The 21697-nt window shown below is 43.2% G+C and overlaps 1 protein-coding gene across 1 annotated transcript; it reads right to left on the bottom strand.

The window, feature by feature from the left end:
• Positions 1-252: 252 nt before the first annotated feature.
• PITPNA (phosphatidylinositol transfer protein alpha) lies at positions 253-21328 on the bottom strand. Its single transcript, XM_054084925.1, has 12 exons — positions 21291-21328; positions 21006-21036; positions 15532-15677; positions 14850-14941; positions 11066-11073; positions 10064-10138; positions 9611-9694; positions 7847-7924; positions 6793-6903; positions 5118-5240; positions 4331-4400; positions 253-2993 (listed from the first exon to the last, which is right to left on the bottom strand). The coding sequence occupies exons 1-11, from the start codon at positions 21311-21313 to the stop codon at positions 4353-4355; spliced, it is 819 nt and encodes a 272-aa protein (XP_053940900.1). The 5' UTR covers positions 21314-21328; the 3' UTR covers positions 253-2993; positions 4331-4352.
• Positions 21329-21697: the final 369 nt, after the last annotated feature.

Here is a 21697-nt window from a genome sequence, read left to right as displayed (position 1 = left end):
GACAGACAAAGGCACACAGAGAGGACAGACAGACAGAGACCGACAGACAGAAGAAACAGACACCCACAAACACAGACCCACAGAGAGACTGAGACACACAGACAGAAAGACACACAGACAAATAGACAAGAAATACGCAGAGAAAGAGACACAGACAGACACACAGACAGACAGATGGACACCCTTCCCATACCCCCCCATCCCTTCCCACCAGCACCCCCCTAAAGGAGAAGGCAGAGGCATCAGGCTCTGTCTAGGATTTTATTAGATTCCATTTCCAATATGCCTGTATTGGAAGATTTTAGGAGACAAAAAAAGGCACAAACTCACATTTAAAGAAACAACAAGATAATCTAACCCATTCTACAAAGTGTGTGTCGCCGAAGGGGGGAGCACGATGAACCCATCAGGAGGAGTCGGGGTGCCCAGCGGGGACGAACCCGGAGGGGTGCAGGAGTGGGGGGGCCAGCACCCCGCCTGGCCCGCGCTGCGGGGGATACCTGCCGCCGGACCTCTGAAACCCACCCAGTGCGGAGCAGGGAGGGTGTCACGGCCCAACCGTGGACCAAGAGCCAGCGGTGACCCCTCTGCAGCCGGCAGGGTCGGGGGTCTCGCCAAAGCTGATGAGATACAGCAGGGTAATCCGCGCGCTCTTTGCTACGCTTGCTAGCGGGAACCAAGCATCGCGACTGGAAGGGTGTTACAGGATTTGTCTATCCCAAAGCTGAGGGATGCTTTCACTCTGGATTACATCTGAAGGAAAGAAAGCAAGGAGCTGTGGGGGGAGGATTCAGGTTGGAGTTCCTGCATTCCTCCCTCCCTCCCCAGTTTTTCCACTAATCAGGAAAGCTTTGTGTAAAAGCTCTTACTCTGAAATCAGAGGATCAAAAAAGGATTGCATGGTGGAATGTTACAATCTGCTTCCATAGCGATTAGTGTCATCGGATAGAAAGCCTCTTGGGTAACACAAACCGAAGGAACAAGTGTGCTATGTGTGTTCTCAGGTTGTCCTCAAGTGTAAGAATCCCTCAGGACGTAACCAACAAACAGGAACGGAAGTCAGTGCATCAATTCTCGGTTAAAAATACTTTAAACTGAAAGGACTCTAAGTGGGGCCTACGCTCCTAGAATACTTCTTGAACAGCTATAGAAGATGCCACAAAACATCCTGGTCCCAAATAGCCTCGCAGATTAAAATTCAGTTTCTTTGCCTATTTTACAATAAATTTGTTTCACTTCTGCCTGGTGAGATTGCTAAAAATCCCTCAAACCCCACCCCACCAAACCGTCTGAGGTCACTGAGAAGAGCCTGCCAGAGTTACTGGTACAATTCAGAGCTTATTGCACTTCGACATGAGTAAGGCAAAATAACAAACTAAAAATAAAGGGATAAACTGCCCCCTCCCCAGAAACCAAACGCCATCCTCTCCCTCCAGAGCATGCACCATCTTCCCTCGCCCTGAACACAGTTGGGATCCCAGCGCACGCTTGTTCAGCATGGCATGGGATTGCTTCAGGATCTCCTGCTCGCAGGTATGCGAGGGGCTGGAGGAGTCGGATGTATTATGGAATGCCAAAGACTCCTTGAAGTGGCGATACCCCCACGACTGTGTTTGGCATTCAGTACTCCGTGTTAGTGCCGGCAAATACAGTGGTGGAAAAGAAATGGATTACTACCAGGGAAAAAAAGAGAAAAATCAAACGTTGGGCCTTAGGCATAAGCAAAGGAATTGTTTTTTTCTCATATGTATTTAATAAAGCAGCATTTCTTTGATTCTATTCTGCTTATTTGATTGTCTAAAGCTGATATCAACATATGGATAGTTACAGTAAGTATTTGAGTTCGTTAAATAACCAGAGTTCTTTACAGCATCCTTTGTAATTTATAATAATTGACAGATAGCCTAGAAAATGACTGTGCATCTTTATAAGTTGCTTTTTTTATAGCACAAAAGGAGATATTTTAGTCAGTCTTGCAATGGGAAGGATATTATTGCTCAGCAGAACCGCCAACCCAGGCACCTGGAGGTAACCAGATGCCAAGACTTCGCTTGTACACCAGCTTTTGCTACATCCCGATTGGTCCAGGGAGAATCCCGTTATTATTAATCAAGATAATGTTTAGTTTTGTGAGTGACGGGAAGCCTTAGCACATAAAGATCCAGGAAGTTGCGACATGTGTCAAGCAGCTTTTCATAATGGTTTTGTAGACCGACACACTGAGCTGAGGGACAGCATAGCCACCGGCACCAGCGGGACCATGTACCGCTGAACTGAAACTCAACAGTTATGTGCTGAAGGCCCAGCGTAGGGACGCTGAATGCAGCTTCTGTGTAGTCTTTAATTCCTGGGGGCTAAGACAGAACAAAGTAATGCCGTGCAGAAGCCACATATCACGATTCTTCGCAGACTAAGAACTATATCTGGCTACTCCTGATTACGTATTCAGATTACATGCCATTAAATTTCATACCCTGGCAGCAAGGGTCAGAGCATAGCATTTTGTGGAATAGTTTTGCACTCTAAAATACTGACAGTTTCCCTCTCCAAACAGACATAGAAAGCATGGTGAAGGGCTGGGCAGGAACAAAGGTGGCAGTTTATCCCATTTTGAAAAAAAAAATAAAGAAACAACAAAAAAAAATCTAAGTCACCACATCACCAGACTATTTGAGCTAAAAATGTCACTTGGAAATCAAACAGGGCCACATGGAAATTGGTCTGAACACAATGAAAAAAATGGAGGGAGGAGTGGTAAGTACAGCAATCTCTAAGTCACACGTCTCCGAGGAGCTACCTCCTTCTCGTACGTGCTAACGTTGGAGTGCTTAGTACCAGACGGTCTATTTGCTCACAATATTAAGGGGCATCTAGAATTAGCTATGGGAGGTTTAAAATCGCCTGCCGATTGGATATAGAAAGGCTTGATCCGGAGATGGTCCGTCAGTCAAGAGTGTGGATTCCCCAGGCCTTCCCGTTGACTGTCTTGCAAACTAAAATAGAGACAACAGAACATTTTAGATTCACTTTGCAACAGCAGCGTGCCAGAAGAAGTGTCAGACTGAGGCTTCAGAAAGCAAACGCGAGACAGGCTGTCCCAGTGCAGACAATGGCAATGCACCACCACATCATTCTATGTCAGCACTAACCCAGAGCAGAATTGCCAACACAGTCTAAAAATGACAGAAATCGCAATTTAAACAATCCAACAAGTCAAGAGGCTACAATACAATTGAGAAGATCACCAACTCATTTCTCTATGAACTAGAGTAAACCCGAATGAAAAGGAAACTATAAAAGTTTAAGTTGCAATAGAAGATTAAAATGTATCTTATCAGAAAACTCCTCTTCAGACATTCCCTCACCTTCTCCGCTCACCAGCAGAGGTGAACAGTCAGCCCTCGGTAAGGCTGTGGTTCTGCCCCACCCTGTTCTTCCCATGTACGAAATCATAAGAGTGGTTTGGGTTTGGAAAGGACCTCAAAGCCCATCCAGTTCCACTTCATGCCATGGGCAGGGACACTTTCCACTGGATCTAGTTGCTCCAAGCCCCATCCAACCCGGCCTTCAACACCTCCTGGGATGGGGCAGCCTGGGCCAGGGCCTCCCCACCCTCATCATGAAGAATTTCTTCCTTACGTCTAATCTAAATCTTCCCTCTTCCAATTTAAAGCCATTCTTCCTCATCCTATCATTCCATGCCCTTGTAAAGAGTCCCCTCCCAGCCTTCCTGGACTCCCTTTCAGTACTGGAAGCTGCCTAAGGTCTCCCGGAGCCTTCTCTTCTCCAGGCTGAACAACCCCAACTCTCAGCCTGTGCTCACAGCAGAGGTGCTCCAGTTCAAAAACTTTAAAATTGTCATTGCTGCTTCTCCCACGCTGCACAAGTGTTGCTCGAGGCCTTGGCCCGCTGGTAAGTACTGCTAACAAACAGTGCGAGAAATACATTCCAGGCATATTCGCAAGGATTTTTCAATTTCTGAATGTATTCCAAGTGTTTGCAGGTCCAACTTATTCTTTCAGACTGACAGAAGTTTCTCTGCAAGCCATGGAGTACCACACGCATTACAGGAACAAGAATAGCAGTAAAGTCCACAATATGTTCTAACACATTTCTCTTACACTTTTCACTCAGACATTTCTTTAGAATAGCCCTGAAACAAGACAACAAACTCACTCATCAACCTGTCAGTGAAACAGGTTTGCTACAAAAGCAATGAACACCATAGATTTGCCTGCCAGAAGCTATGAGCAGGATCATCTCCACACAAATGTATTTTTTATGCTAGATAGAGCAACACAGAGTTTTGTCAAACTCTCTCGATACCTACAGTGCATGAGGAAGAAGTCATATTAGTCATCTGCAGCCGTCATTCCTTTCACTGGATCTTTTTCTCTCATCTGAAAGAGGAAACATGATTGAAGTACTGATTGTCATAAGATGTAACCTCAAAGTTTATCAGTATGGAACACCTTAAGCTACCTCCTTTATGAAAGACACTGGTTATATCTGAGCATCCCAAACCAGTGTTTGTGGATAGGCATACGCAGGCACCTTTTTCGGTTAAGCTGCAGGCCTCCTAGGGAGCTGGAACCTTTATCCAAAGAGCAGAGCATACATGAAACTAAAATGAAATATTCTCAGGCGTGAAGGAAGAGAAGGGTGTAATGCAGGACTCAGCTCATGGGACAACATGCTCTTTATTACCAAACTCATGTTTCTTACTCTGTTACGTACACTCACTGCCTGCTTATAATACTTAGAGCTAAAAATCCTTTTACTGAACTGGTTTTTCGGAAAGTGACAAGGACAAAAAAAAGACCATTCAACTTTGTGTAAAGGCTAATAGAAGATATTCCAGCAGTAAATGAATCACTGCACTCATACCCTCATTACCTGTGGTTCAATACATTTATTGGCTCAGTCCATAATGATTAGAAGGAGATGCCAGCACAATGGAGTCATAGCCAATCAAGCAAACCACAGGCAGCATGACCTAAATAGCAGGAGGACAACACGCACTCTGCTATGACAAGGCAGCAGTCTGTCCTGTCTCTGCTGTACTGCCTGGAAACAGTTTCTCACACAACCCACACCTGCCCTGCTTTTCCACTGACCTCATCCAGCTGCCTCTTGGTCTCCTCCTCCATCCGACGAATGTCCTCCATGGTCAGATCAACCCACTTATCAAGCCAGCAAAAGAGCTGCCGATGGAAGTTTGTGAAGAGACGCTTTTCTTGCTGCAAGAGGAGGAGGAATAAAACACACAAGCAAGCTTACTCATCAGGCAATTAACAGGGATCTAACCAGATCACACCATTTTCAGAGGCGTGTACACTGAGGAACCAGCTCCCTCGCCCACCTTTCTATGTAGCTGCCACAATTGGAAACTGGAGCCAGATAATTTGTATTCTTTTAACTGAATATCTAGAGCCGTGAGTCCCCAGAGAAATGCATTTTTGACAAGCCTAGACAGCAGCCCGCACAGTGTATTGAAAGAATTAGCGAATGCTTTAGTAATTTCCTTTGATTTGACAGCATTGTTCTGACTGAATAAAGTGCTCCAGGTTGGGTTTACCAAGAACATGACAGCTGGCCTGAAGGTGCAGAAAAAAGGAGAAACAGAATAAAAGTATGAAGTTAGTGAGTGTAAAGGGTTGGCGTGCACCTATCTTGCTTTTTAATTTTGCAGTGACCTAAAAAAAAAAAGCCCAAGTTTGTTTCCCACAGCTGAAAAACCTTTCAACGGAGGTAACTGAGGTGCACAAGCTACTTCAAGTCAGGAGCAATTTATTTCCATCTTACAGGAGATAAGCGAGACAAAACCATTACATTAGACAGAGGTACACAATGCCTCTTAGAAAGTTCTCATTTAGGAAGGAAATTTCAGATTTACCAATTATGGTTTCAGATCTGATAACTCGCTCCCATCAAAAGCAGCTACTTTGACACAAATGTGTAGCTGAAGAGACTCTCATAAAGAGAAGGGGATTCGAGACTGTTTTGCTTGGCGCTTTTGGTGCAGGTACTTGAAATCCTGCAGCAGCACAGCCTTTCCCCCTTAAAGAATTCCTTTTGCAGAGGCAGTGCTGCAGTTTATCGATATTAACCACTGAGAAGTCTCCATGACCTGAAGTTATAGGCATTTTATGAACATGGCATTACCTGAAAAGTTGCAAGTACTGATTCCAAGGTCTAGCATCTTGCTGCAATTCATGGGTTATGTACTCTGTAAAAAGCTTTTCTCAGGGTACCAATTACTCATGGTTTAAGTTCATTAAGTTTCCCAGCACCTGCTTATTTTTTCAACACAGGTTTTTAAGGAGAATAAACCATGACTAGAGCTCTAGGACTTGGCAAAAAGACCCTCAGCTGATTAGGATCAGATAACTGTAACTATCTCCCCATAAAAACGTCTTGCCCCTGACCAGAATAACCCTAGTATACCTGCGTCATCTCATTACTCTCAAATCAACTACAGAATGACTGCAGTTCTCAGGCTGATCTATTATAACAAAGCAAAACAGGCTGTTTGCCTTCATACATTAGAGGGAAAACAGTTCCAAGAGCCAATTCACAGAACTATCAGCCAGCTCCGCCCTTGGATTAGCAGCAAATCGAATCCAGATTGCAGTACATCAGGTAGAGGCCTTGACTGTATTGCTTGAGGTGACAGGACCAGGTTTCAAGTTAATATCTCTAGACAGGACACACTACTAGAAGCAGCTAAGGCAGATGAGAGATGAAATACATCTCATTTCCACATCTCTCCCCATCAAAGAGCTCACTTACCTTCTGTATAAAGTTCTCAACTTTATTTTGCAGACCCCACCACTTGAACTTGACCGTTACCAGTTTGTAAGCACACATGTATGGACAATCTGTCTGTTTCCCCAGGTCCTTCTGCAAAGACACAAAAATATTCACATCAGGACTCAGGTCAAATGTCTCCAGAAAAGCAGCTCCTTCAGTCATAATTATGAAGTCTTTCCACAATTCCTCACAATCATCTGGCATCCTTACACCTTGCCTACCCTCTATTGACAAGTTCTGTCACACTTCTACTCACTCCTTTACCAGGGTATTTACGACCATGATGAAAACAGAACCTTAGTTTCCTCCCCGGGTGGGCTTCCCTGCATTTTGAGAATGGACTATTCCTTCCTCTCCTCTGATCTCCATTTTTTCTTCCATTAAATTTATGTCTTTCAGTATCTTCACTGTCGTGTCATGCCTACTTGGTTTCCTTAAAAGCCTTTTGACTATCTAAATAGTTTAGATAGTTGCTATCTAAAACATTTTGGAAATAATCATCTGAGCCATCCACATAATTATCAAGCCTTAAGGAAAACTCCACAAGGTCTGTAAAGTGACATCCCTACTTCCTTTAGCAGGAGCCATACCCACTCTTCCCAAGTGGATCATATCAGCCCCACATTCTAAGTCTGACTGCTAGAAATCAGACTTGCACACCTGTAGCTCCCCAGATCTCATTCAGGGTCCCTTTTAAAGATTGCTATCGTATTTGCAATTCTAGAGTCTTCAGATTCCAAGGATTTAAGTGAAAGGTTAAACACTGCTGCTAACAACTCAGCTATTTCGTCTTTGAATTCTCTTGGGTGAGCCTTTGGACTTTACACCAGCCAGCTCTGACGATTTCATAGAACTCATTCTGTTTGTACCAAACTTTCCCATTTCCTTTAACTTCCCGATAGACTGGCCAAGTTCTGCATTTCCTTCTACAGAAGCGAATCCGATGTTTTATCCATATCTGTGGCTCCAAGCTCCACACCGTACACTTCAGTCAAGCAAGATGATACAGTTCCTGAACTTGGGCAATACACACCTTCCAGTTGGGACCTAGAGGCCCACGTCCAGTCTTGACAGATTTGAATTTTGCTGGATCTTCCTCTGCTTTGTAATCCTATTGGACAGACACACAAGATTAAACGTAAATTATCCTACTGCTACCCAGCTGCTCACTGTCACAAAGGATTTATTTTTCTGGTGGGCAAGGACTAACCTCTTAACTGCCTTCTCAAGAGCTACTGTTTTCAGACTTCAATATTAGGTTATGCACTCTTCAAGGAAACATATTTCTGCCCCCTGTGCTGTGTCCTAGACCTATGTGAAGAAGTGGTAACAAGCTGATATGACCTTTGTAAGGACTTCTTTGGGGTAAGACTACCAGAAGATCTGTAAACCCTCAGGACAGGTTTCCTATAATGACTTGTTCTTTGGGAGCCGAATGCCGCTGCAGAAAACAGCTCTGCTCTCTGGAGCTGTGCTACTCAGTATTTTTCACAGCACTGTATCAGTACAATGCTCACATATTGCACCCTAGGAGACAGGGACAGTCGAACTGACAGCACCGGCAAAGAGGCATCAGTTAAGCAAATAATTTGCAACATTCTCTTCCTGCATCTTGGATGAAGACCAGGGTGTGTACTCTACTCCTGCCCTCAGTTCAATTAAAATGAAAACATTCAAATCATCACCAGTTTAGTGCCAGAGGTGATCAATTGGTAGCATCTTCTTCCAGAGACTTCTGCTCAGGCGAATTCTCCTTGCTCTCTGACAGCATTTAATTCAAAGTAGTTTGTATTTGCAGATACAGTTTAATATCTGACCTATGGAATCTAACGCTACTCATGTTCTACCAATTCATCTTTACTGGAAAGAAATGCTAAAATAAGTACTATTAGGTTGGGGCAAAAATAATTGCCCTTTTCACCCATTATCTTTAAAGCTATAAATCTCAGCTTAGATTGAAATTTATAATAAGAACCATTAGACTCTATGCATTTTTGCCAACAAGAGACAAGTCTATTTATTTCGGTATCACGGAATTCTGGAGTCCTGGAATTGATGAATTATTTGAAGGTGTTCTGAGCTGCTATTTGGTTCTTCCTTCTCTTGCAGGAAGTTATAGAGATGCTTGAAAACGCTTGGTTGTCACTGCAGCAGTTCCCACTACTTTATATCCCCTTTTGAACTCATACAACAACATTGCTCAAATTTGCTTTTTTTCCCATCTTTAATTGGACAGCATTATATAAAAAAGAATAAACACTGAAGACAAAACCATTAGGAAAAGTTGAGCAAATTCTGGGCATCAGAAATACTAAGTGGAGAAACTGAAACAAAATTCCATTTTTATATAGTTGAGTTTTTTCCCAGTACAGAAACAGCCTTTAGTTTCTTACAGTAACTGTAGTGATTCTTAGAACAAACCATTAACTATGTGATTTCAAGATACACTTGTGAAGCTATGGGTCACTTTAAAAAGGAGACAGTTTCAAAACAACCCTGCATGGAAAGGGCAGGGCCATTTCTTGTTATTCAAGCATTATCATCAGCTGCAGCGCTGCAGAACTACACGAATACCCAGTTATGTGCACTGTAAGGCTAAGCAAAACATTTTACAGTCAGTCTCAACACAGCTTTTTGAAGAGCTCCTCCTCTAGCTTGCTTAAACACTTGTAAGGGAAGCCTCTCCTCCTCTTTCCATCCTCTCATTTGTCCTGTTAGCCAGGCACACAGTTTGCACATTCTCCCTCTCTCAGCACAAGGCCTCTCACGCCAGACAGCTCTTACCCACCTACCGTACCTTGGGAAGCACTTGACTCCGATCAGCAATGTCTATATAAATAGCTTCTACATTCTTCCATACATCTGGCTCCAGTTTATGAACCTGCAGTGAGAGCACCAGACTAACGTAACCGATTGAACCCCAGAACACTCCCATTCTAAGAAGTAAAAGCCCAGATGGAGATGCAGACACCCACTATTCCCCACCCACAGAAAGGACACACCATGGTAAAAAAACACGAGATCTGCTAAAGGAGCAAAGGTGCTCACACAGAACAAGTGTTCGGGGTGATTTTGTTCAGTGTATATGAGAAACCAATGGGAAGGAGTCTCAGCCTATCTAGAGCGATAAGCATTTCAAAGCTGGGGACACAGTGAATAAACAGTTCCACACAGCAATTCTCTAATCTGGCATGGAAAGCAGCATAGTGAAATTAAAGAGATGAATAAAATACACGACACAAGTACTTACATTCTCTTGCGTTCCAAGATCTGATTTATGCCAGGTTTCAATTTTGATCAGGAAGTCATCCTTCATATACTCATTCTGTCACCAAAATAAAGCTTCTTGTTATTCTTTGGATATATAACTTGTCTTCTTATTAGCTAGATAAGCAGCAGGAAAGTCAGCTCAAAGAATTATAACTTGATTGGGGTCTGACTTAGGGAACTTCAGAATTACCTGAAAATACATCACTGCTTTGAGAAAAAACAATGGTTTTTTTTTGATCACTAAATACGTACGATGGAATAATCCACAAGCTGTTCACTGAAAAAAACATACGTTCCATTGGTTCAGTGAAACATTTGGAGTTTATAAATAGCTTTTTCTTTTAAGGATGGTATCTGCCACTCTAAATAAAGTTTAGAGGGGGTAAACATAAGTTGACTAGGCAGAAATTGTCTTTTCAAAGCAATTATTGATCTAGCGCTGAGTACATATTTCGACGCAACTCTTCAATGAACAACAATATTAAACTGATGTGTTGAGAGCTTTTGACACTGGAAAGGGAAGGGACAAGAAGCCCAGTTCTGCCAAGTAAGCAAAACCCTTTCCATTGCTCATTATTACTGTCAGTAGAAAAGGACTTCCAAAGGTAACGCTATCCTCCGTCAAGGGAACAGAAACAAAAGAGCAAGCCAGCAAAACACTCAGCGTGTAAAAGGGAAATATCAAATTCAGAAGACAGATCACTCAAAGGCATGAGCTAACTTTTTTTTAATCAGTTTATTGAGGCAATGGTACATCCCATGCGTAATGCTGAGCGTTGCTGCAGTGAAGAAAGATCTCTGTGCCTGGTTAGAAAGCATTGGTGGCTGGGCCACAGCTGCTAAGGGGGTTTAACCTACATGATGTTGCAGTGACAAAAGCTAAAGTGCCTTTAGCTTAGGCTAAAGAGCTTTTTATACCTAGAACACTTCATTTCAGACATTACACATGCTTCCATAGATCATCAGTAAAAACAATACTTACTGTAATAACTGGTCCAAGAAATCAACACATGGAAAGAAAGAGATACAGTACTTTAGTGAAAAAAGAACGTACAGCAGCCATCACCCTCCTCCCCGTCAGCAGAACAAGGATAAGTTCACCTTCCCAGGGGACTGCCGATACTACTGAGGAAAAAACCCTAGCGGTTGATAAAAACCAGCTAACTACACCCCTTCTCCTCTGGAAATCCTCAGACTTGGAGAAACCCAGAGGAGCAGCAATTAATTATGTACTGCCACTTCTGCCTCCTGGACTCCAGCCAGCTGGATGAGAAGATGGAATAAGTATGTTCAGCTGACGGCATTTTACCAATCCTTTCTCAACTTGCAGATAAGAAACCTCTCCACAGCTCTGAAGCAAACACACGCTGGATTTCAGGCCAGCGCAGACCTCGGTGCTCCTGCATGCAGTAACCAGACCCTCAGCATCTCTACTGCTCACGGTAACCGAACTCCCTGGATAGTAAGGCTCAATTATTCAACACAGAAAAGCAATTAAAGATCCTGTAACAGCCAGCGTCTGTTCCACCTGAGCCATCAGAGCCCGTTAGCAATTCTGCTCTAAGAACAAGGATGTCTGAAGCTAGAGTTGAACTCTCCAGGTTTGTTCTGGAGAAGGCTTTACTAAGAAGCAATTTTGGTTTAGAGGTGAATTACAATCTGTGAGTTTCCACTCCGACTCCCTGTAGACAGCACCATCCCTTATCACCTACCACACACATCCAGCCACCTTAATTGCCCGCTGCTGGGCCTTGGACTGCCCTAAACCCCTGACGATTTGAAAATTGCTTTTCAATGTACAGAAAAGGGATGTACAGAAGGCTAATTATTTAGACTGACGTGTTGGGGTGGAGGGAGAGAACAAGCAAGCAGAGCTGAGGCTGATTTTTAAAAGGCTGAATATCATCTCAAGGAACATTTCATTATTTCTGCAAGAAGGAGTTTTTTCCTGCTAGGCCGTACAAAATACTGAATAAACGAGTGGTAATTATAAACCAGAGCCTTCCCAGGACAAACTGCTTTTCCATGACTATGCACCGTGACTATGCAGCTGCCTTAGAACAGGTTCCTTCACCTTCCTAATTTCTTCTCTGTGGGGAAGACTCCTCATTCGTAAAACATTATTAAACAAACAAATTAATCTCTTTAGAAATGCCCATTAAAACTTAGCTGCTCAGCTTGCAACAAACTATGTCCTCCACTCAAGGCGTTACAGCAGCAACTCCTACACCTCAGCTGCAGTTTTAACTTCTCAATTTCTTGACATTTGGCCACAGGCATCTCATGCTGACACCCAGAAGAGTGGAATACACAAACTGCTTTTCCAAAAACATTTAAGCAACATTAATATTTAAGTCAGTCTGCAGAAGAGAACCAAGAGCACTGTTCTCCTTGGCACCAGCCCACGGTTATAGCTATCAGGCAATCCTCACTTCATTTTTACTGCACAAGTTGTAAATCCATACAACGACAATCTCATTTACAGTTTGTACTCTCGAAGGGGCAAAGCAAAGCTTCCACTCAAAATACATAAAACCAACATATTACAGCACAAACAAGTGTGCAGAATTGCAGGAAGTTATAAGCCAGGCATTTAAATTCCCTAAACCTTCAATACTTCTTTGATAATGGTGTATAATATGCATATTAAAGTAATAATTGAGCTTTTCAGGAGATACAGGAATGTATAAGAAGGATAATCTCATATAATTAAAAAAATACCATGATGCACAATTGACTGAAAATAGTGCTATATTCAAACTTAAAAGGCTCTATGCGATAGCTGATAACGCAAGTAAGCGGTGCTCCAGAGAGCAGCAGGCTAATATCACCTTGGAGCAGGAGGGCACAGGCAGAAGTACCACCACCATGCTGTCAAACTGGGTTTAGCTCCTACGGTGTCCCTGGCTCTCAAGTTTCAGACTCCAGTGAGAGGTCTGCAAGCCAACATGGCATTTTATATTGCACAAAGATCCACATGAGGCCATCCAAGCCTTCTCATGTACAACAAATATCTGAGCATGTCCCAGAGTAAAATGAGAATGCGCGCGGCAGCCTACACCACATCCATGGGTTCCTCCCTCCTGCCCAGTACCAGCAAGACACTGGTTTCAGCAATTTCTCTGAGCTTTTCTTGATTCACGTCAGGCTGGCAGATTCTCTAAACAGATTTGTCAGCCTCCGCATAAAACCTGCCTTCTGCTCCAACCCCCACAACAAAGCAGTTTCTATCTCATGTTATATTGGTGTTTATTACAGTTGAGGATATTGGTTTTGTTATGTTATAATTTCTACCATACTAAAACTTGAAATTCCTTCCCCAGTGTTGGAAAGGTTTGTACTTGATGTCAGTATCACGTTTTTTCCACTTAAATAGAACGTCAGCAGTGTGTAACTGCAGGATAAGCAGCTAAGAGTGGCAAAACAAGCAAACTCCATATCTTTATTTCAGAAATCGGTGGAGAATAAAACAAGGAGGAGGATACAGCTAGGAATTATGTCTGGCAAAACCTACTGGAATCAACCTAGATCTGTTTCCACAATTGAAAGAGCTAATGAAGGAACTATTTCCATTTAAAGCCAGTTCAGTGTACTTGCCATGGAAACAAAGGAGACATTTACTAGCTAACTTAACTAAAACTGCCTAAAATTGAGAAAGACAGGTTGCAAATAACCTTGTTTCAGCATCTTGAATTATGTGACACACTAAAACTTATTCTGCAGTTGATAATGACAGTATCTGAATTCTGTATTTAAAAAATCCATTTGCAGAACACTACATGTAATTTCAGGTACTGAAGTAACATTATCCTTCCCTGCTGCAAAGCATTTTCCTCCTTCTAAAGCACTTCATTTAAAATTCTCTTAAGTAAACTGTCGAAAAATAAATTGTTCCATGTCGAGTTTTGGGGACAGTTGGAGTTTTTAAGTTTACAGTTCCCATAGCAACCGTGCCACTACCAAACAACAGAAAATGTATCCCACAAAGATACAAACAGCATCAAATCAGCCAAAAATACTATGTAAGTTTGGAGGCAAAGTCAAATTTGCAATTCCTACAGCAACAAAAGCCAGAAAAGCAGTAGTGGTGAAACAGCGTGGCTGACAACTTCAGTGGGTAAATAAGACACCAAACACTCCTGCAGGAAAGAAGGCTGATATTGTTTCAACCCTTTTGCCCAGCTTCCAAACGCTCACCCCAGTTTACAGATGGATTCACTCTACACTTGTTGGATGAGAGCTGGATCCCTCTGTCAAGCCTCAACCCAGGAGCAACTGCAGCATTACCTGTTCAAACTCCACTACCCTTGGATCCTGCAGCTGAGCAAACATCAGTCAACCAACACCGTTACTCCCACCAAACCGCACAATGCAAGAGAAAATCAAGATCTTCCCTGTTCCCCTATTGCACCTTCCTTTCTTTCCTTCCTACCAGGCTATGCTGCGCTTGAGTACTTTAAGTTATCCCTCACCCATTCATTTCACTAGTGTTGTGAATCTGTTCCTTTAGAAGGAATGGTGTCCCTTTCTTGGTCTGCTCCCTTCCACTGCCATTCATTTGCAGCGCATCAGACAAGGGCATTTCTGTCAACTCCACAGCACCGCACTTTGCTTTCCCTGACCACAGAAAAGGCTTAGAGAACAGAAATCTATGAGCTGAAACAGCTTCCCCACTGGTTGTCTCCTTCCTTATCCCCTCCTACCCTCACCCCTGCCCCCAAGAAACCCAAAAGCCAGCAATTCGGAGTCCTTCCCCACGCACTCACCAGTTCTGCAGTAGGGATAGGCATTCCATGCCTTTTCATGGATATTCAGAGCTCCTTCGGGGGCCAGCATTCTCACAAATGTTGGCACTTTGCTGCAGAAGTTGGAAATAGGAAGGAAGGCATTGGTAAGAGCCACACGTAACGAGAGCTACGGCCCAGACACTCTGAGACATGCAGAACATTTCCTTAAATGCAGACACTAGAGACTTGTGCACGTGCACACTGGTGGACCTGGTGGAGTTCTCCCCTCTCCCAGTACAATGATTTCCAGAGTCCGCTGAATTGGACACGTGAATCTAAACCTCCTTCACGTAATGAAAGGAAAGAAAAAGAAGGGGAAGGGAGGGAAGGAGGCTGAAAACAGATTGAAATCCAGGAGGTATTTCGCTCTTTAGCCAAATTCAAGTATCCAAGTACCAGGATCATATTTCGTTTGAAAAGCTCACAGCCAGATTTTCTTGGGACAACAGCCACACTCACAGGGGCAGACAGGTACCCCAGTGATGCTCACTTCCAGCTGCACTATGTCCCAACTACTGTTACACTCCTCTCTTACCTCCATGTCTTTCAGCCTTTACATAATCTGTGATTTCCACAGCCGCTGTGACCCTATCACATCTTCCCTATGTTTCTTTTGCTCACGGAACCTTGCCTGATTCTGAGAATGAAATGTTTCACATACCTCTGTAAGTGGTAGATTTTGTGTGTGTACTGCCCACGCTCTCCATCTCTTTCATAGGGTTCATTCACCAGCACCTCCACTCCTTCACCTCCACCAGTTTCATTTTTACTGGCTTCTGCCACAGAGTACAGTTGTCCCACTTGATACTAAAGAAATTAAAGACACATTATTGTGATAGCTGTAACCTAGCAGAAGTTATAATAACTTCACCAGAAGCAGACGAATAAATTTATTATCAGGGGAGAAGGCAGAGAGAAGGACATCGACTTGTGTGTCCAGATAAGCAGCTCATTTCATTTCAAATCAGAAATCTTGGGGGGTAGCTAAGAAGAAAGCACTGCCAATAGGATAGGTTCCTTCTACCTTGAAATCTCAAGCTCCAAACCAACACAAGTCTGGGAGAAAATAGAACAGCTGAAGGAATGTTAGGTGCTGTCACTGCCTCCCATATTATTTTTCCTACTAGCTTGTTTACTTCTTGGTTTTGGTTTGGGTTTTCCCCTGTGTCATACTTGCTCTTAGTCATGAGCAGTAAAGCACTAACAGGGAGAACACAGAATTTCAACATACAGTAAAGTTCTTACCTTAAGATCATTATTCAGTCTCTTACAGACACACTTGGCAGCATTATTTACCAGGAGTCACTCAAAGAAATTGATAGTATACAACCTCTTTCATTACAAAGCACACCCGGATGTTTCACAGGGGAGAGCAGAGGAAAACCATGAATATGAGCAAAAGAGAATATTTTTCTCTGCAGAAGATGTAAAGACTAATACACTCTTGCCTCTGGTAGCTAAAAAAAAGGGGATGTAGAGCTCAAAAGAAACATGATCAAATGAAGAAAATTCACACAGGCCTCTTTGAAGCAAAGTTAGATGAGCAGACAAGGTTTGAGGACAAAGAAGCTAAAGCACCAAGTCAAAAGGAAGTGTTCAAACTTAATAAAGTCTTCAGAACTGAAAGTAGCAAAACAGCAACTGTTGCCAGAGACAGCCCAGAGAGGCAGTCTGCAAGAGTTATCCACAAAATGTTAGGCACCAGAAGTGCAATGATTAAAAAAAATCCAACAAAAACTCCAAAACATAACTACAAGGCAATGGGACACTTTAGGCCATCTTTTTCCCATGCATAGCGCTGTACATCAGAACCAGGAACAACACTCACCACTCCCAACACTGAAATCCAGGCTGGTAAAGTGGAATACTGCTCAGAGCTGACAACCCAGAAACACTGGGCTTGTACGTCTTCAGCAATGAAGATTTCTACACTGGTTACATTTAGCTGTCAGAGCATCCAAAATAAAAACAGTACCAAACCTGCATGGTGTTTTGTACTACCTAACCAAGACTACGAAAACATTTATCTCTATTGGAAGAGTAGCAGATGTTAAGCCAAATAAGGTTGGATGTCCTGCCCTCGGTTAATCTGGGTCAGGGCAAAAAGCACACCAGAGGGATTTAAACAAGTGCTCTGTACAGTCTTCAGTTCAACACACAGACACATTTAGTGAGCCTGACTTGTCTTAGACCATCCCTGAAAAGAAAACAAAGTGAACAGCCATTCAGTAAGAGTAACCTACAAGAGCAACGTACAGACCAGTTTCGAGCTGAGCACAACAGCTCTGCTGGCTCTCGCCAGGAGGTACCAGCCCAGGCTACGCAAGGACTCCTTGCTTGGCTGGCAAGTTCTTGCCCTGTCACCTGCAGATTGGGTTTCTGTCTGGATTTTGGGCTGCAACATAACTCTCTGCCCTCTGACATTTCATACGTGACATTATGTTCCTCAGGACTCCCTAACAGATGACCCATACAAACCAGAAAACTCACCTCCCTCCAGAAGAATAAAAAATGAGTTGCAAAATCTTAGGGGAAAGTTGATTTAGCAGAGTAAGAGCCACATGTACCATTACAAAGAAGCAAACTTATGAGATTGGCAACTACAGCATCAGAAGGGAGGACTGAATGGCTTTGCTTTGCAGCAAGTCTGGGGACAGTTCTCTAGGAGCACAAACTAATGCCTCTTAGTAACAGTTTCTCATTCATTCATTGTCCCTTTTAAACAAGTGGGCCAAAGTTCAGACAGTAAGAGGATAAACCCTTTGGTTTGGCATCTTCACCGTTTAATCTTCCCTGTTATTTCTGATCCTTTAATCACATTGACAGAAGAGGAAAAGGCCCAAATCAAACTGTCCCAATGAAAAAATCCCTACATCTGCCTCCAATGGTTAACAGAAAAACAGATTCCATCCCCGTGAAGCCCAAAGTGTCGGGCAGACCCATCCTTACAGACCTGAGAGCTCCTGAACACCTTCTTCTCTTCTGTAGGAAGCTATCTCTCTTGATCTGCGTCACATCAGCTCTTAGACAGCTGACAGCACACCTTCATTACATCAAATTTCTTTCAGAAGGCCTGATGTCATTGCGGGCATCTTCAAGAACAGTTATTCTCCTGAAAGCAGCTTTGAACACAACTAATAAATAAGACTTTGCGTTTGGCAAGCTCCTTCCCATGTGAGAGGAACAAAGAGGCAGCACAGAATGTGTACACACAGCTCTAATCCATAGCAGCGTTGCAAAGTAGCAGCTGGCAAAACACCCACATAGCCGCTCAAGTCCACGCTCTCCAAGCTGGCACTGCGCAATGCGATGTTGGTTGGACTACATGAGGAAAGGTTAGCACCTCACATACAACAAGGGCTTTTTAACTTTTTGCTCCCTGCAGTGTGACAATGCCTGAAACAACGCAGGAGCACAGCCTGCAGCCAGCACTGAAGCAGGACCATGTTTTGGCCGAGTCTCCTAGCAAGAGACAGTCTGTCACAGACTAACTCCCACGTCCCAGCCTTCAAGTTTTAGTCATCACCAGGGCTTCTCCTCCACCGTTTTGTTCCTATCTTAGCAGTTACTTGGCTAACTATTCAGCGTTGATCTCTTTATTATGTCACATCCTCCCAGTGTCCTCCTGATCACCAGTTTTCTCTTGAATTCCTCATTATTGGTTAAGCTCCATTTGCTAGGGGCGAGGACGCTCCACACAGAATCCCTGGCACGTCACAGAATGACTCAAAACACTTCCTCAGCCCTATTACGATGCCTCAAAGCCATAACTAATTTCATTCCCTATCTTACGCACTGGCATCAAACTTTAAGCAACGATTTGCACACAGAAGGAATGAACTCTTAAGTCTTCCAAGCAAATATTGCTCATACAGAAGTGGAATCACAAGTTCTCCTGTTAGCCCGAGAGGTTTAACGAGCAGCTACATGGTCAAGAGCCACCACAAGCCTCCAGAGTCCTATTTAGAGTTTTGTGCGCAATGAAATACTTGAAAGCAATGCTGTTTTAACAGCTGTTTTGTCGTACATGCAGCAGTGCAGTGACCAAGTGATGCACAGATGTGTCAGCATCTTTCCACACGAGAAGGAGGATGAAGCAATACACAAAGCAGCAGTCATCCTTTGAGTCAACACTGGAAATAACCTCTCTTTTCAGGTGTACCTTTAAAACTGCCATGTCACATAAGGACACGCACAAAGCTGAGTGAACTTAGGAGTTCTCAGGGAACACTTCCTTGAGATCTGGCCTGTCACATGAGGACACCAGCCCTTGATAAGGGGCATGGTTCAGGGGGTGTGGTAACAGTATGCAAGTTTGGGGAGAAATGGCCAAGCTGGTGATCTATCCACAATCCATGTACATCACAGTGTTCTCTCCAGTATTTTACACTCCTCAATTTATAGAGTTTTCGGTATGTGCAACTCTCTGGAACTTCTGATCCAAAGGAGAGGAGCAGACCTTCTGGAACAACTGACCCCAGGACATACTCAGAGAAGGGGGTTCCTAGAGACCAACAGATTTTCATATTGGCCAAACCCTCCATTTTTCACACAGGCAGCCTACACACAAGGCTCATTCACTCCTGGCACTGAACAGCCAGCCAGGGAGGGAAAGAGCACAGCGAGGGACTCGCTTTAACTGGATGAAGGTTAATCCTAGTATCAGAGAACTCAGAGAAACCCTGTGCTGGGCTCCATCCAGTCTAACCCCCTCAAAGAAACAACCTGTATACTGATGCTTTCTCTTTACAAGGCTTGATACCCGGGACTAGCACTAGGAGCTAGTCAGACTAAGGTCCTTTGTTCATTGAGCTCTGGAGTACCTTACCATTTACCCACAGCTTTCTCTTGACTAGCGAGTTTGCCTACATGCTAAAGCTTGTCATGTTGGTCATTCATCTGTCAAGGACTTCCCCACGCAAGAAGCATTCTGGCTTCTCAAACATACCTGCTCTGATACTTTAGTTGTACCAAAACCTCTCTTTGATGAGAGGGCTAGGCTGTCCACCAGTATGTAAAGCCTGTCACAGCAGACTGATCCACAGGAACAAGGAATTCTGCTCAGACATTGATTTTCTTTGACTAGCCAACCTCATGGCCACAGGAATATACTACAGCAAGTTCTAAACTGTGTTGTGTCATAACAGTAGAGTTATAAAAGGGATAAGCTTAAAACTATCATAATCCAGCTCACCACTGTCTGCGCCACAGTAGCTGCTGTATTCAGGGGAAAGGAAAATGAACAAGAGTGCTGTCATCGCAGCACTCCGTAAGAGTTAAAACAAGTCCTTGATCAGAGCTCACAAACTGAAAGCTTACAGCCGAGGATCACAAGGAGAAAAATACATCCCGAAGAAGGAGTCTACTACAGAAGTGCTGTAATCTCAGTGACTGAGTCATTGCAGTTTCTCATCTAACCTTGCCAGGATGCAGATGGAAAAAAGAAAACCTTTATGGCCAGATTCTCTGCAAGGATGCTGTGCAGAAGGGAAGGAGGAAAGAGAAAACAACAGGGAATAAGCCACATTCTCTGCACAGCTATTCTGTGGCCTGCTTGGGGATCAAAATCACTGTCTCCATTATAAACTGCATTTCTTCTCTCAATCAGAGCTTTAGCTGAAGAAAAAGAAAGTTTTCTTTCTATGAGAGTTAGAGAAGACAGTTCTTAAAGAGTCCTAGGAAAGATACACACAATCCTTCTTTTGCCATACCAGCCTCACAAGTCAGAAGAAATTGTTGGTCTTCGTCTAAGAGTTCAAAACAAAAGAGTTCCAGTAAAACACAGCTTGAACAGTAATTTAAGTTTATAGTAAAGCTTCCGCTTCATGTCAAAAAAAAAAAAAAAGAAGAAAAAACAGAATGAATCAAAAGGAAATTGTGTTTCAGAACAGTAACAAGTCAAGACTTGTAATCAAGACATCTGAAACTACTGTATAGTGAAAGTATCAGTACCCTTGGGCTTCAAGAAATTCTATTATTTGGTCAAAATGATGGTAAATGAGTAGCAGCACACAGGGATCCTGAAGATAGCTATATCCTTTTCTTGTATTTTCCAGTTTTTTGTTCATACAAACTGCTTTGAGTATCACTTTATTTACAGTCCCAAAGAAAGGAAACAACAAGGAAAAGACTTACCTCCTCCACAGACACAGGCAGGATAACACGGCTGAAAGGGAATACAGAAACAGAAAGTTAACAACTATCCCTGCAGCTGCAAAACTTGCATGCCACGTTCCTCACAGCAACAGAGCTCTCCTCTCCCCTAGTATTCCAGCACTCACCCAGAGCTTGCATCCCCAGCACTCACTCTTTAGTTCCAGCACTATTTATACAACAGCCTCAAAGAGAATGAATACACGACATAGTGTAGTTGCGATCCTATGCTAAAACTGGGTAATTCTCATACTGCTAACACCTTACCAGCCTACAAATCTACACAGCATCAAAACAGCCGCGCGTTCCTTCTCACTACATCCTTACAGTAGTCACCTCTTCTTTCTCATCACGTGGTTAGAGAGCGTTGCTATGCGCTTCAACAATTTTGCAGAGCTCTGCAATAGTCACAAACGGCTGCATGATTTGTGTCCAGGAGGAAACACCACGAAATGGAGAACTGTGCAAAGGGGTTGCCATTTCTATACATGAGTCACTTTTCTGGCATTGTGGTTTCCTGAATGCATTTTAGAATCAAGTGATCTGACTGCAGAGCATAAACTGCCAGAAGTTAAACAGATTTGTTTGAAAAAAACAAGAAATAAACTAATTTTAATGCTGGTAAAGAAGCATGTACGGTACCACCTTTAGAAATATCATATCTATCTCCAAAA

The sequence above is a fragment of the Cuculus canorus genome, chromosome 20 (assembly GCF_017976375.1).
Source record: "Cuculus canorus isolate bCucCan1 chromosome 20, bCucCan1.pri, whole genome shotgun sequence".
NCBI lineage: Eukaryota > Metazoa > Chordata > Aves > Cuculiformes > Cuculidae > Cuculus > Cuculus canorus.
The sequence above is the reverse complement of the archived record's forward strand: the minus strand, read 5'-3'. Positions and strand labels throughout refer to the sequence as shown.

Coding starts and splice junctions, on each gene's coding strand:
- PITPNA (XM_054084925.1), bottom strand. CDS start 21,313: ATGCTGTGTAGATTTGTAGGCTG. Junction 14,942..15,531: donor AAAATCTACCACTTACAGAG/GTATGTGAAACA, acceptor CAACTTCTGCAG/CAAAGTGCCAACATTTGTGA. Junction 9,695..10,063: donor ATCTTGGAACGCAAGAGAAT/GTAAGTACTTGT, acceptor CTCTCACTGCAG/GTTCATAAACTGGAGCCAGA.